The 12,485-nt window shown below is 35.0% G+C and overlaps 1 protein-coding gene across 7 annotated transcripts; it reads right to left on the reverse strand.

Annotated features, from left to right (window-relative positions):
- Nucleotides 1-324: 324 nt before the first annotated feature.
- Nucleotides 325-7,789, reverse strand: LOC132181204 (uncharacterized). 7 transcript variants are annotated; one of them, XR_015912215.1, is made up of 14 exons: nucleotides 7,513-7,789; nucleotides 6,789-7,426; nucleotides 6,318-6,478; nucleotides 5,989-6,049; nucleotides 5,382-5,447; nucleotides 5,219-5,304; nucleotides 4,867-4,930; nucleotides 4,007-4,219; nucleotides 3,386-3,451; nucleotides 1,059-1,138; nucleotides 851-974; nucleotides 701-751; nucleotides 580-614; nucleotides 337-407 (listed from the first exon to the last, which is right to left on the reverse strand). XR_015912215.1 is itself a non-coding variant. In XM_088517023.1 (12 exons), exons 1-11 carry the CDS (start codon nucleotides 7,652-7,654, stop codon nucleotides 860-862), a joined length of 1,692 nt encoding a protein of 563 aa, XP_088373149.1. In that variant the 5' UTR covers nucleotides 7,655-7,789; the 3' UTR covers nucleotides 425-751; nucleotides 851-859. The 7 variants fall into 7 exon arrangements, 1 of the variants encoding a protein (XP_088373149.1); XR_015912211.1 differs by lacking the exon at nucleotides 580-614 and having other exon boundaries at nucleotides 325-407; nucleotides 687-751; XR_015912212.1 differs by having other exon boundaries at nucleotides 329-407; nucleotides 536-751.
- Between the last annotated feature and the right edge of the window lie 4,696 nt (nucleotides 7,790-12,485).

The raw sequence follows: 12,485 nt of genomic DNA on the forward strand, positions 1-12,485 counted from the left end.
TTTTCTGTTCTCAAAACAAAAACATTAACAAATAACCAAAAACATAAAACATTCGTCAAAACACAAAAACAATTTTCACATTTATATATCATAACATTTTTTTAAACTAAAAACAAAAAATACCTCCCAAAACACATTAACAAACATATCCTTATAGATCCATAACTAGCGAAGGTAGGAAAGCAATGTTGAACAACAATCAATCGTTGTTAGCTGCTCCAATATAACAAATTATGAATAAAAACTACTGTTTACTATAATGTAAGTAGATGTGAATAACCACTAATAATCAAAATCCATCATAATAGAAACTATACACAAGGACAAGGAGGAAAAATCTTACAGTACATCAAAACTTCCAGAAATCAGCCATGGCCAATTTTGCCAGTGCCTGTATGGTGTAAAAACTGACCAAAAAAAAAAATGTGTTTGTAGTTAACAGCCTATCCAATATACAAGTCAAAAGATGCTATTGCTAGATATTTGCGGCTTAAACTTCCTCATAGTAAATCAGATCAATACACTGAATTCCCACCTATGCACACAGGAATTCAGTAAAATTAAGCATACAACGGGAACCTTATTCAAAGCTCTTGCATATGCAGATTGCCTTCCTGGCAATAGAAAATGCAGGGATCAAATAAACATTTTAAACGCTAAACAGCTATAACCAGAAAATTACTTACATCTTTATGTATACCTGAAAAAGCTACCTGCCTCACTAAGTGAATATAAATTTGCCAAAAGAAACCTGAAGGGCAAGTGACAGAATTGTTAATTATACAATGAAATGAAAGGGGCATCATGGTTGGTTAAGAATTCACAACAACTATTTAGACATTTGACATACTCCAATTCTCTATTTATAGCCTGCTTCTAGCATCAAATGACGATAGCTACGTCCACGTATTATTCGCTGCCACAGATACTGGAGTAAGTTTTGAGAACTCATTTGCATCCGCTGCTGGACAAGCCTGCAACCGAATATCAGCACAAGTAAACATTTAACAATGCCATGATCATTTTCAAGTACTTTCACTAACAATAAAATCTCTTACCATCTCACAAGACACCTCTGAATCCCTCTAGATATGGGCCGAATAAAGGATGGATCCCGCTGTGCATACAGCAAACCGACCTAGGGAGAAAAAAAATGGAAAGTACACAGAAATTATACAAGAGAAAACACCCATCAAATCAAGAACAAGAAAAAAGAGAACAAAAATATGCATAGCTAGAGACAAGGAGTAGGCGGTAGCAGAAATCCACTCAAATAAGACTAAGAAAACAAGCCCTTAGATCCGAGCTTGTTCTCTCTTGATCATCAAAGCTTCAAGCATTCCTTTCTCTCTAAATGCACCACAATAAAAACGAAGTAATTGGATTCCAAACAATAATGATGCCATTCCAGCTGACTCTCCTATTCCAATACGCCAAAAGATCCACCACTCGTTTAGACATAACCCACTCTACCCCAAACATCTGAAAAACCATATTCTACTACTCTCTAGCGATATCACAATGAAGAAGAAGATGATCCAGAGTTTTCTCACTTTTTTTGCACATACAACAACAAAGTGGGAATTTTCCCAAGGCAAGCTGTCCAAGTAAAGAAAGCCAACCTTAAAGGAGTGTTAGTCTTCCAAATGCTCTTCCAAGGGAAAGGGGGGTCAATGTTAGGAAGAAGAACCTTGTAGAAAGATTTAACCTCAAAAGATCTTTTTGAGGGTCATTGAAAATGAAAACGGCTCTTCTGTTCAGAAATGAAATGTTCCAAATGGTCCTAGAAATTCTTGCTCCATCCAACATAATCTATCATCACCCTGCTGACCCACTCTAGTGGAATACAAAACATTGAAGAAAGAGGAAACGAAGTCCACCTCCCAATCATCCACCAACTTGGTGAAGTTAATATCCCAATGAGCCATATCATTGCTAACACTCCTAAGGTCAGCCACCATTGCATCCCTATTCCTTGCAAGACAAAATAACTCTGGAAAAGAATCCTTCAAAAGGACATTCACCATACCATATATCAGGCCAGCACCAGGTACGAGAGCTACCACCCACATCTACACTAGTAAAATTATAGAAAACATCCCACCCTCTCCTAATGTGTTTCCAAAGGCTCACCCCATAAGCTCCAATGACCTCCTTAGTACACCATCCCCCCAAAAGGGAAAATACATGGAGGCTGGATTTTATTATATCCTAATCTATCTTCAGGTTAATGTAACTACCATTTTGTATATGGAAAATACAGGGAATCAATGTTTGCCAAATGCATCTATCTGGAAAAGGCTCAGATACAAAATGGTAGTGAACCTGAAGATAGATTAGGATATAATGAAATCCAGCCTCTTGAATATTTGGAAAGAAAAATGTAAATTTTCGTCAACTCTAATAATAATGGATTTTTTCAGTACTTCTAATATATATATATATATTAAGAATATATTTAGTATAATTTTTTTATGAATATATTTTGGTATAAGTTTTGGCAACATGAGTAAAAGGAGTGGAGAATCTATAGATCATTTTCTCCTTAATTTTGAAGTGGCAGCAGAATTATGCTATGCAATTTTGACCCTCTTTGGAGTAAAATGGGTTATGCATGAAAGGGTAATAGAGCTGTTAGATTGTTGGCAAGGTTAGGAGGGAAGTCATTCAGTTCTAGTTCTTTGGAGGATAGCTCCATTGTGCTTAATGTAGAGCATATGACGAGAGCAGAATGCAAGATATTTTGAAGATTGTGAAGAGTCAACAGAAGACCTTAAGAGTTCTTGGACAAATCACTTTTTTACTTGGACAAGGGCGTATAATATTTAAACTTTTTTGAATTTGTGGCTTATTGTTCTTCTTTTAGTATTTGATGGGATTTCTCTTTGTTTACATCCTGTGTACTAGGATTGTGCCCCCTGCACTTTTCAATGATATGAATTATTTATTAAAAAAAAAAGTTTTGGCAAATGTTTTCTTGGGAAAAAGAATTCAAAAATTCATCAAAACAACCAATGAGCTTTTGCTCAAATGGTACTTCCTCCCTTTGTAGCAAGGTGAAGGGTGAGGTCATGGGTTCATGTTCCCACCGGGTGCATGTAACTTACCAATAAAAAAAAATAAAAAAAAAATAAAAACAAACAAACAAAACTAAGTATAATCAGGAACATGAGAACGTCAATGAAGGAAAAAAAAAAAAAAAAAAAAAAAAGAGAGAGAGAGAGAGCAAAAATTCAACTGAACGTTCGTAGTTTGGACTAATATAGATTTACATAAGAAAATTTGAAAATTACGCCCAAAGATTCGCAAATTCAGGACCAGGTAAAAAGTGCAAAAATCAGTTAAATCCATGAAATCACAAACAAATCAACAATGAGAAAAGTACCTCCACCAATGCAACAGCAGAAGGATCTTCAAAAATCTCAAGACTACAGTCAGCTAGATAATTAATCTGCATAAAAATAAATAAATAAATAAAAAGAAGGATCACAAATTAAACTTAATGCATCCTCCAACTGTTAGTTAAGGAAATTGATTATTTCTAATGATAATACTGAAGATAGTAATATTAATACCTAAAAACTGTATCATATATAAACATACAATGTGAACATGCACTTAAATTTTCTAATTACATGATGTAGACAGTAAGGCAACAGAAGAGGTCTCAAATTTTCAAACCTGAATGGTCTCAGTGGTTTTTTCCCTCTTTCATTTCCTTTTTCTTACGTTCAGCAAAGTGATAAACACGTAGAAACTCAATATATGACGCAAATACAAGTATCATATCAAACTCATATGAGTAGAAAATCAAGTAGCAATTAGATGAAGTTTTAATTGTTATGTTGAAAAAAATAATGAAGCCACGGCATAGCCACAAGATAGTACGTACGATCACATTATGCAATGAAAATTTCAGTTAGTTATGATCAGAATAACTAGTTTCGGTAAGAAGAAGATAGAGCCTAAAGAAACCAAATAGATGACATATAAAGGACAAATTTACCCCAAACTCTGTATTGACTAGACACTGAACAAAATCCATCAGTTGAAGCTTTGCCCACTCGATGCACAGGTTGGGGTCATTAGTTTTTGGAGGATGTCTCCAAGGTGCACCAAACCGTAATTTATCTTTTGAAATCTTTCCACATCGTGCATCAACAGCAAACTTTTGCAAGAGTCCCAATGCTTTATCCATAGCAGGGTTCACAACATTAATCTGAAATAATGTAAAAAGAACACCAAATTAGGCTTCTTAGTGCACATACAACAGAAAATGAAGCAGGTGATAAACGTTAACAGGAAAATGAGAAAATGAATGCAGAAATCATAAATAACGTACATGCAATTTCCTACAATAACAGCTAATTAAGAACACAAATCTGCAGACTGCAGCACTCAATTTTATAAAAGAAAAATTCAATCTAAATAGCATCGCATAGATATTCATGCTATAGGGTGGGTCATATAAATGAAAATGAGAGACAACTCAAAGTTAGAGAGCTTGAATCTTAGACCCAAAAGTCTAAGCAATCTTGATTTTTCTTATTGTGTTCTGCATAGGAAGCTTTAACCCTTCCATCATCCCATCATCACAATGTAAGCCCACTCTATATCCACCTATGAAATTAAGAGATGAGAGGGCATTTAAGAAGCAAAAACTTTTGAAGAGACAAATCAGCGAAACTCATAACGTCAGGTATTGAGTTTTATTCATTTAGCATGTTAAATAACTGGCCTAGATGCTTTTCCTTTGTGCTGATGAGTTAAATAGTTAGTCTAGATGTACTCCAAATTTCATCAAAGCTAACAAATCTTAGAAAAAGACAATATCAGGGTCCCTATGGAACCGAGATGCAAACTTACTTGCAAATATGCTAAATATGCATCTATGATGTCCTCAAAAGTACTACCCTCCTCGCCCATCACCCTACAGTTGAACATAAACAGGGTTAATTAATCAACGGTGCATAGCCTCAGCTGAAAATGACGACCTTCAAAGTTTGAATATGGGACTGCAAATATGGTAACTACAATGTATCTCCCACTCTACCATGTCACTGTATAGCTCAAATTCAACGATAATATGATTTTCATTATGTTTATATAGGGATAACCTCACCATATATCTAGACTCAAAATCTAGTTCTTGAAGCAAGATCTGACTTATCAATGTGCTAGATGATAACATGGCAAACCAAGGAACAATGATTCTTACTTCTGATAATAGTTACTTTGTTTAAGAGCATAAAGCTCAAATAGATGTCGAGGGTTCGGCCCAAGCACCTCAGTAATCACCGTCCACTGCAATTTTAATAAAAATTAGTTCTCTTTTTTCTAAAAAATTGTTTTTCTTTCAACAATAAAAACAATTTACTTGCCTCTGAATGACTGAAATAGTCAGTAACCATATGCATTTTAGCCTCTTGAAGAGCCCATCCAAACATCTGCAGATCAAACAAAACTGAAATGAGTGATATAAATTAAGGAATTATGACAGCACATATATATTTCATCAGAGGTAAGAATCCATTGAGTATATCCCACACAGACAGATTGATTGTCAAAAACCGAAGTGAAGGACACATAAACAAAGACAAACGCAGATGACATACACATTATTAAGTGTAGGTGTGTCTTGGAGTTGAGGAGTCCCAAAACTGAGAAGGCATCAAAATAATTCTGCTTCCGGTACTATAGAATACAATCATGAACTATTTCCGGTTGGCTGTGTTAAATGCGGAATACTAAGCGCAATTTCATAAGCTAGAGCTTGAACTGGAAAACTCATTTCCATTTGGGAAGTTTTGAAAAATAAAAAGTGATAAAAGTAAGAAACGGTGAAGAAAAGTACATATGGAAACAATAGAGATGCAAAGAATTTCAGCAGTTCTTCTTCCATACTTGCTTCAGAGATGAGAATCCACTCACAGAGACAGACAGACAGACAAATAGAGAGAAAGAGTTAAGTAGTGTTAGTTTGAGTACCTCGCGAGAGATGAATATATCTGGAAATCCAAAATCCATGTAAGCTCGGTATGAATAGTAGCTGAGGCATATCGTTAAGGATTAGAATTCCAAAAAGGATGTAAAAATCTTAAAAACAATAATAGTGCGTTCTGTTAAAACTTTAGATAACGTTTAAAAAAAAAAGGAAGGAAATAAGCAAGAACATGGATGAACCTAAAGATGAACTATTTATTTCTTAAATCATTCTTAAGGTGCAGAAGCATTAAAGCATAGCCAGAATGCTTATTAAGTTGTATGATGTAAAGAGTAAGTAAAAAATAACATAGCTGAATAGAAATGGAGCTAACCTATCCGATGTAACAAGGATGACTGGCAGGCACCGCTCATTTGCACCCAAAGCAATTATTCTCCATATCAAACTGTCATGATACATTGACGCACAGACTGATGAATCATCATTTAGAATAGCATTGCGTAGGACATCGATATTGTTAATGACCAGCTTTGGCTGCCCAATATGACACATAAACATCTATCAATTAGAGCTTCACAATAGCAGCAGCCACTTTTCAAAACCACACAAATATAATTTCTTTCACTCCAACTATACCTGACAAGCATGAACAGATTAAAGAATACCACAAAACACCTTGGAGACCAAACTTAGCTTACGGATTTACTACCCAGCCTAGAATTAGCAAACACGGTATGGTAGGAGTGAAAAATCTTAGGAAACACAGTATTAGTGAAGGTTTTCCATTCGATAAATTATTTGGGGGCACATGCTTCAAAATGTAGCTAAAATTTCAGTCATTCACCTGAAAATGATCAATTTCAGCAGCTTGTGACAACAACTCCAGCAACAAACACGGCCAATCGGTACATGAATGCGCTAATGACCTCGAAAACCCGCCCGTCCTATTCAAATGAGCAATAGCATTACCCCTCCACCCTTGTTGAACATTAATCACCTCCTTCGCCAATCTCAGTGCCAGAATCGCCTCCCTGAAATACGAAGCTTCCTCCACCGACAAACTCTTCCATTTCTCACCCAAACCCAAAACCCCATCAATCTCTTTGGCATTACATCGAGCAGATAGTGCGAAAACCGCCCGATCCCACAACACCGTGCCTGAGGCTTTATCCAAGACCGCATTTTTCAAACCACTGCTGCCCTGAATCACGCGGCGAAGCGCCGTGTTGAGGCCATGCCATTTGTTGAGGGTGGTGAATATCTGGTGGGAGCCAATGGTGCCGAGCTTGACACCCTTTTCGGCCATTGATTCGAGGGTGCGTTCGAGCTGGGTCCGGCAGTTTGTCAAAGTGGGTGGTGGGCAAATGGACCAAGAAGCCCAAGGAAACGACTGATTGAATTGTGGGTGATGGTCTTTGATCGATTCCGCAAAATCTACATAGCCGGTGACGTGAGGACCTTTATTCCACTCGCCCAGTAGACCTGGAAAAAAAAAAAAAAAAAAACAAACCATTGAAAAGAGTGAAACAAAAATTTCAGAGAAAGAGATTGAAAAGATTTGGATTTACGTTCGAGGATGAGGGTGGTTTTGCCGGCGCCACGAGGGCCGTGGAGGATGAGAGGCTGAGGGACGCGGTGGTGCTGGGCGTGGTTGTTCAGCACGGTTTCCAGGAGTGGCCTTGGGATTATTCTCCATGCTTTGTTCACCATTTTCTCTGGGTTTTTGCGGATTCCCTCCTTCCTTTGTGTTCTCTCGACCCTCTGGGCTCTGTGTGCGTTAGAGGTATAAGGAGGGTTTTAGCTTGCTGGCACGGATGACGGACCAACGGTGCTTTTGCTCAAACAGGCTCGTTCTGTCCATTAGCCGCTTGCCAAGTGCTAACGTTACAACTATAAGTCACATTTTTATTTATTTATTTTTTTTTTCTTACAGCTATTTTACAATATTGATCTATTAGTTTCAATTATTTTTGAATTTTTTTTAATAAGAATTAGTTGGTTAGAATTTTCATATTAATCATGTAAAATAAAAAAATAATTTTTAACATTACTCTTTGTTGATGACAGTTTTCTGATAAGTGACTTTGCACGGGATCCGAGGAGTCGTTGATCTGCAAAAGAAGGAAATTTAGAATAAGAGCTGCCGAATGTGCCGGCAAGGATAGCTTCAATGCTAAGTCAGTATTTGATTTGAGAGATGGAGAGCAAGTAAGCAACAAGAGCTTGAGAGATTTGGAGCTTCTCTTTTATAGTTGGTTAGAATTTTCATATTATTCATGTAAAATAAAAATATAATTTTTAACATTACTCTTTGTTGATGACAGTTTTATAATAAGTGACTTTGCATGGGATCCGAGGAGTCATTGATCTGCAAAAGAAGAAAATTTAGAATAAGAGCTACCGAGTGTGCTAGCGAGGATAGCTCTAATGCTAAGTCAGTATTTGATTTGAGAGATTTGGAGCTTCTCTTTTATAGTTGGTTAGAATTTTCATATTATTCATGTAAAATAAAAATATAATTTTTAACATTACTCTTTGTTGATGATAGTTTTATAATAAGTGACTTTGCACGGGATCCGAGGAGTCGTTGATTTGCAAAAGAAGAAAATTTAGAATAAGAGCTACCGAGTGTGCCGGCGAGGATAGCTCCAATACTAAGTCAGTATTTGATTTGAGAGATGGAGAGCAAGTAAGCAATAAGAGCTTGAGAGATTTGGACCTTCTCTTTTATAGGCATCAAGTAGCAGTTGTCGTTCTCCGATTCTTAGCCTCACGTTCCTGAGGATCCACTATGCGCAATGCTGGCGAAGTGGATCGTGGGTTGTGGGTTACTCCATGATCTTGAGATCGTGGAGTGTGTTAGTGGGTGGTTTGAACACGCTTGCCTTAAATGTGGGCTCTCGATTTGTTCTCGGACACACGTCACTCGATTCGGTGCTGACAACTAGGCCATGTTCTATTGAACGTGGGCCTTTACTTGGGCGCTGGACGTATCCCACGTGGGTTTTCTTCACTTGCCTAAGGACCATTGTACCCTCAATAGAAGGAGTATTATACCATCGGTGGACTGGTCATGTCTTGGTCACTATATCTCGGCATGGGCCTGTCTTTAGTGGGCTTGCATATTGGCCTAGGCCTAGAGGTCTGTTGGACTGTTTGTGGCCGATCCATTACCCAACACTCTTAATTATCTTTTCTCGTAGAAATTGAAAACTTAAGTGTGTTAGGGCTTGAAGTTTCCTTTTTTCTTGGTAATGGTTAGGTTTTAAGGATATATTTGGTTTTTGTTCCAAGAAGTAATTTGATCTTGAACACTTGATTAAAAAGGAAAATGTTTGAGGCATTACAACTTTTATTGTAATTTTCTTACAAATTAATGTAACAATTCATAATTAATAAAATGATAAACTATATGGTTAACAAGTCAATAAAAACTGAGTATAATTATTTTTACTACTTTACAAACTGACGTAACAATTTATATCACGCTTATTACATTAATTACTAACTAATGTGGCACTTATCACAAGCTAACATAATTATTGCCTAATCAATTATTAGCTGACGTGATCGATAACATGAGAACTGCGTCATAAGGATCTGGATCCCTTAGGAATTCCAGTTTATGAAATTAGGGATCCAGGCCGTCCAATTCAATTGAATGTTCATTATCTTGCCATGTGTCCCATTTATAATAAAATAGTATTTAAATATTAAAAAATAATAATAAAATATTTAAATATATATATATGGGGTGGCTGGATTACCATAAGAATTTCACGGAATCTAGATGACAGTTTGTAGGGGTTGTACTAAAAGATGTAATTTCCATTAAAATTTAGGGTAGTTGAAGATGACTTGATATAGTGTTTTGACATTGTAATATAACAAGTTAAAATGGAATCTTGCATTTTATTGGTTGGAGGATTTAGATTCCTACTATGTAATATGCATGTGAAAATCCCACGCTTTAAAACCATGTATTAATTTAATAAATTGAATTAAAAGAAATGAAAATACTTTTTTGCACCTACCCTAATATTTTAGGGCGAGAATAGAAATAATTTGGGTGTCCCAGACAGCTAAGTTTGTGAGTCACTAGGCCTACACTGCCCAACACCCAACCCAAAAAATGCATCATCATCATGCTGACCCAGCTCAGCAAACTCTTTATCATTTTTTAGGGCCACACCAGCCAAGGCCCGACCTTGAAAAGCTCACATGGAATGTTCGTGAGTTCAATGCTTCATACAAAGAGGACACAAAAAAATAAAAATAAAATAAAATGCAACACAACAAAAAGAAAATATGATTACTAATTCAAAAGATTTGTGCATAGTAGGGATCTGAAATTAATATTTTAACATTCCACCTTGATTGCATCCGAAGTGTCGGAAACCAAAACTAAACTCCCAACTCTTCCCTCGACTGACGTCGGAAGTTGTCCCATGCGAGTCAATAGTTGAAATGCTAGAAATCTTCACACCTCGATAGAAAAATCCACCCACTCAAAGATCAATAGCCATAAGGCAAATTTGGATTATTTTTAGTTCTAGAAAAGAGCATGTTCTATTAAATAAAAAGGTAAAATTTTATTTAAAAAATATATGAAATAACAAATTTGTCATTTTTTAAAAAAAGAACGGGAGAGGATCTGGTTACCCATTAAACTCCCAAAAGAAGAAAAAAAAAAAACTCAAAATAGCCCTAAGGCTTTTAGAACAGCAAATATGATAAAATTTTTATGAAATTTATCTATCGAATAGGTGGATAGATTGCCCTAAATTTCTCTCATAGTTAGAAATTAGACGCTTTATCGTGTACAAAGGGCTAGTCACTAATCACCATGCAGCTTGAGTCAAGCAATCAATTTTTTCCAAGCCGTGTGTTAATTTTCAATAATTCGGCCGCTTTCTAGCAGACACTAATGAATATGAGAGACCTTGACTTGGACCGTGGGGCTTCCAATTTATAAATGTTTTAATTATTGTTCATATTTATAATAGGGCGACCCAAATTTAAAATAATTACTATTATCTCAGAAATTTCAACCAATCATATTTATTGATTTTATTGCCCATTCAGTAATAAGTTTTGACAATAAAAATATTTCCAATTAATTAATGGTTGGGTGGGTAACTGAATTATATCAATTTATTTATTTACTCTACACAAAAGGATTCTACCCAACTAGGGCGGCTCCATTAAATCATTTACAATTGTAGATAAAATTACTACAATCCATTAATCTTTCTATTTTGTTTTAATATTTAACAAAATGTGTGGGGGTATTTGTTGTTAGTCTAGACCCTTGGTTGTGGACGAGAACTCTATCTTGACTTTCAGGTCGAGGAGGATGAGTATTAGCATAGATGTTTTATGCGCTCATGGCCGATGAATAAGCGTTATTTATGCATTGAATTGTGTCTGCCTGAAGTAGATCTGTTATTTCATTTGAAGATTAGTCATAGGTTAGCAGAAGTTAAAATAATAGATAGATCTTAAATGATAGAATGTTATGTACGTGTCTATGATGTTGTAACCTTATAGCTTCGGTTATAATTTGCATTCTCTAAGCTTTGTACTTTTGTGATGTAAGAGTTATATGCTTGTAATCCTTTTTATTAATGAGATTTAAATGATTTTTCCTTTTAAAAAAAAATTAACAAAATGGAAATAATTCATATCAAAATTTTATTTTATTATATTGAACTGTGTACAAAGTATAGCATTGTTTAAAATATTAAAATGCCGTAATAATGTAACAAAATATTTAAAAATAATTTATTTATTTTTATAATTTAATCTAAACTATAAAATAAATCTTGTATTTGGCACTTTTCACTATGGTCACCTCATCACGGATCGAAAAATATTCTCTTTAATTTATGAGATAGCTCCTCGTCCACATTCAAGGCTCATAGCTTATGAAAATGAGCTGTTATTTTCAATTTTTCTAAAATATTATTCCTTTATTTTTTATTCAAGATTTGTATTTCATGTCATTCTCTTGTATATTACTTATCTATCTTTTTAAAAAAAAAAATAATAAATTACTATGTAAATCTCACTAATTCGATCATAAATTTACTTGTAAAAGGACAAAAATGATAGGTAGAAAATAAAAATTAAACATTTTTTTTTAAAAATAAAGAAATAAGAGTTACAAGAAATCAAATTAGAAGTGAATCAAGGGATGGACGGGTGACTTCCCAACAGATATCAAAAAAAAAAAAAAAAAAAAAGATAATGTCAAAATAAGAAATAGAAAATAGTAAATGATCTGGGAAGAACCATAAACGACCAATTCTTTTTGTAAGGCCGCACAAAACGATAATAGCATACAAAGGAGAGCTTGGTGTGGGGCAAGAACCTCTATCAACACATCTCCGAATGTTTTTTTTTTTTTTTTTTTCTTAAAAATGAAAAAACATTCCTAGTAATTGTTTTTTTTTGTATTTGTTTCTCATTTTATATAATAATAATAATAATAACAAACAATTTCTCTACACTATTTCTTGTGTTTGCTCTTTACCCCACA

The sequence above is a fragment of the Corylus avellana genome, chromosome 5, assembly GCF_965113065.1.
Source record: "Corylus avellana chromosome 5, dhCorAvel1.hap1.2, whole genome shotgun sequence".
Taxonomy (NCBI): domain Eukaryota; kingdom Viridiplantae; phylum Streptophyta; class Magnoliopsida; order Fagales; family Betulaceae; genus Corylus; species Corylus avellana.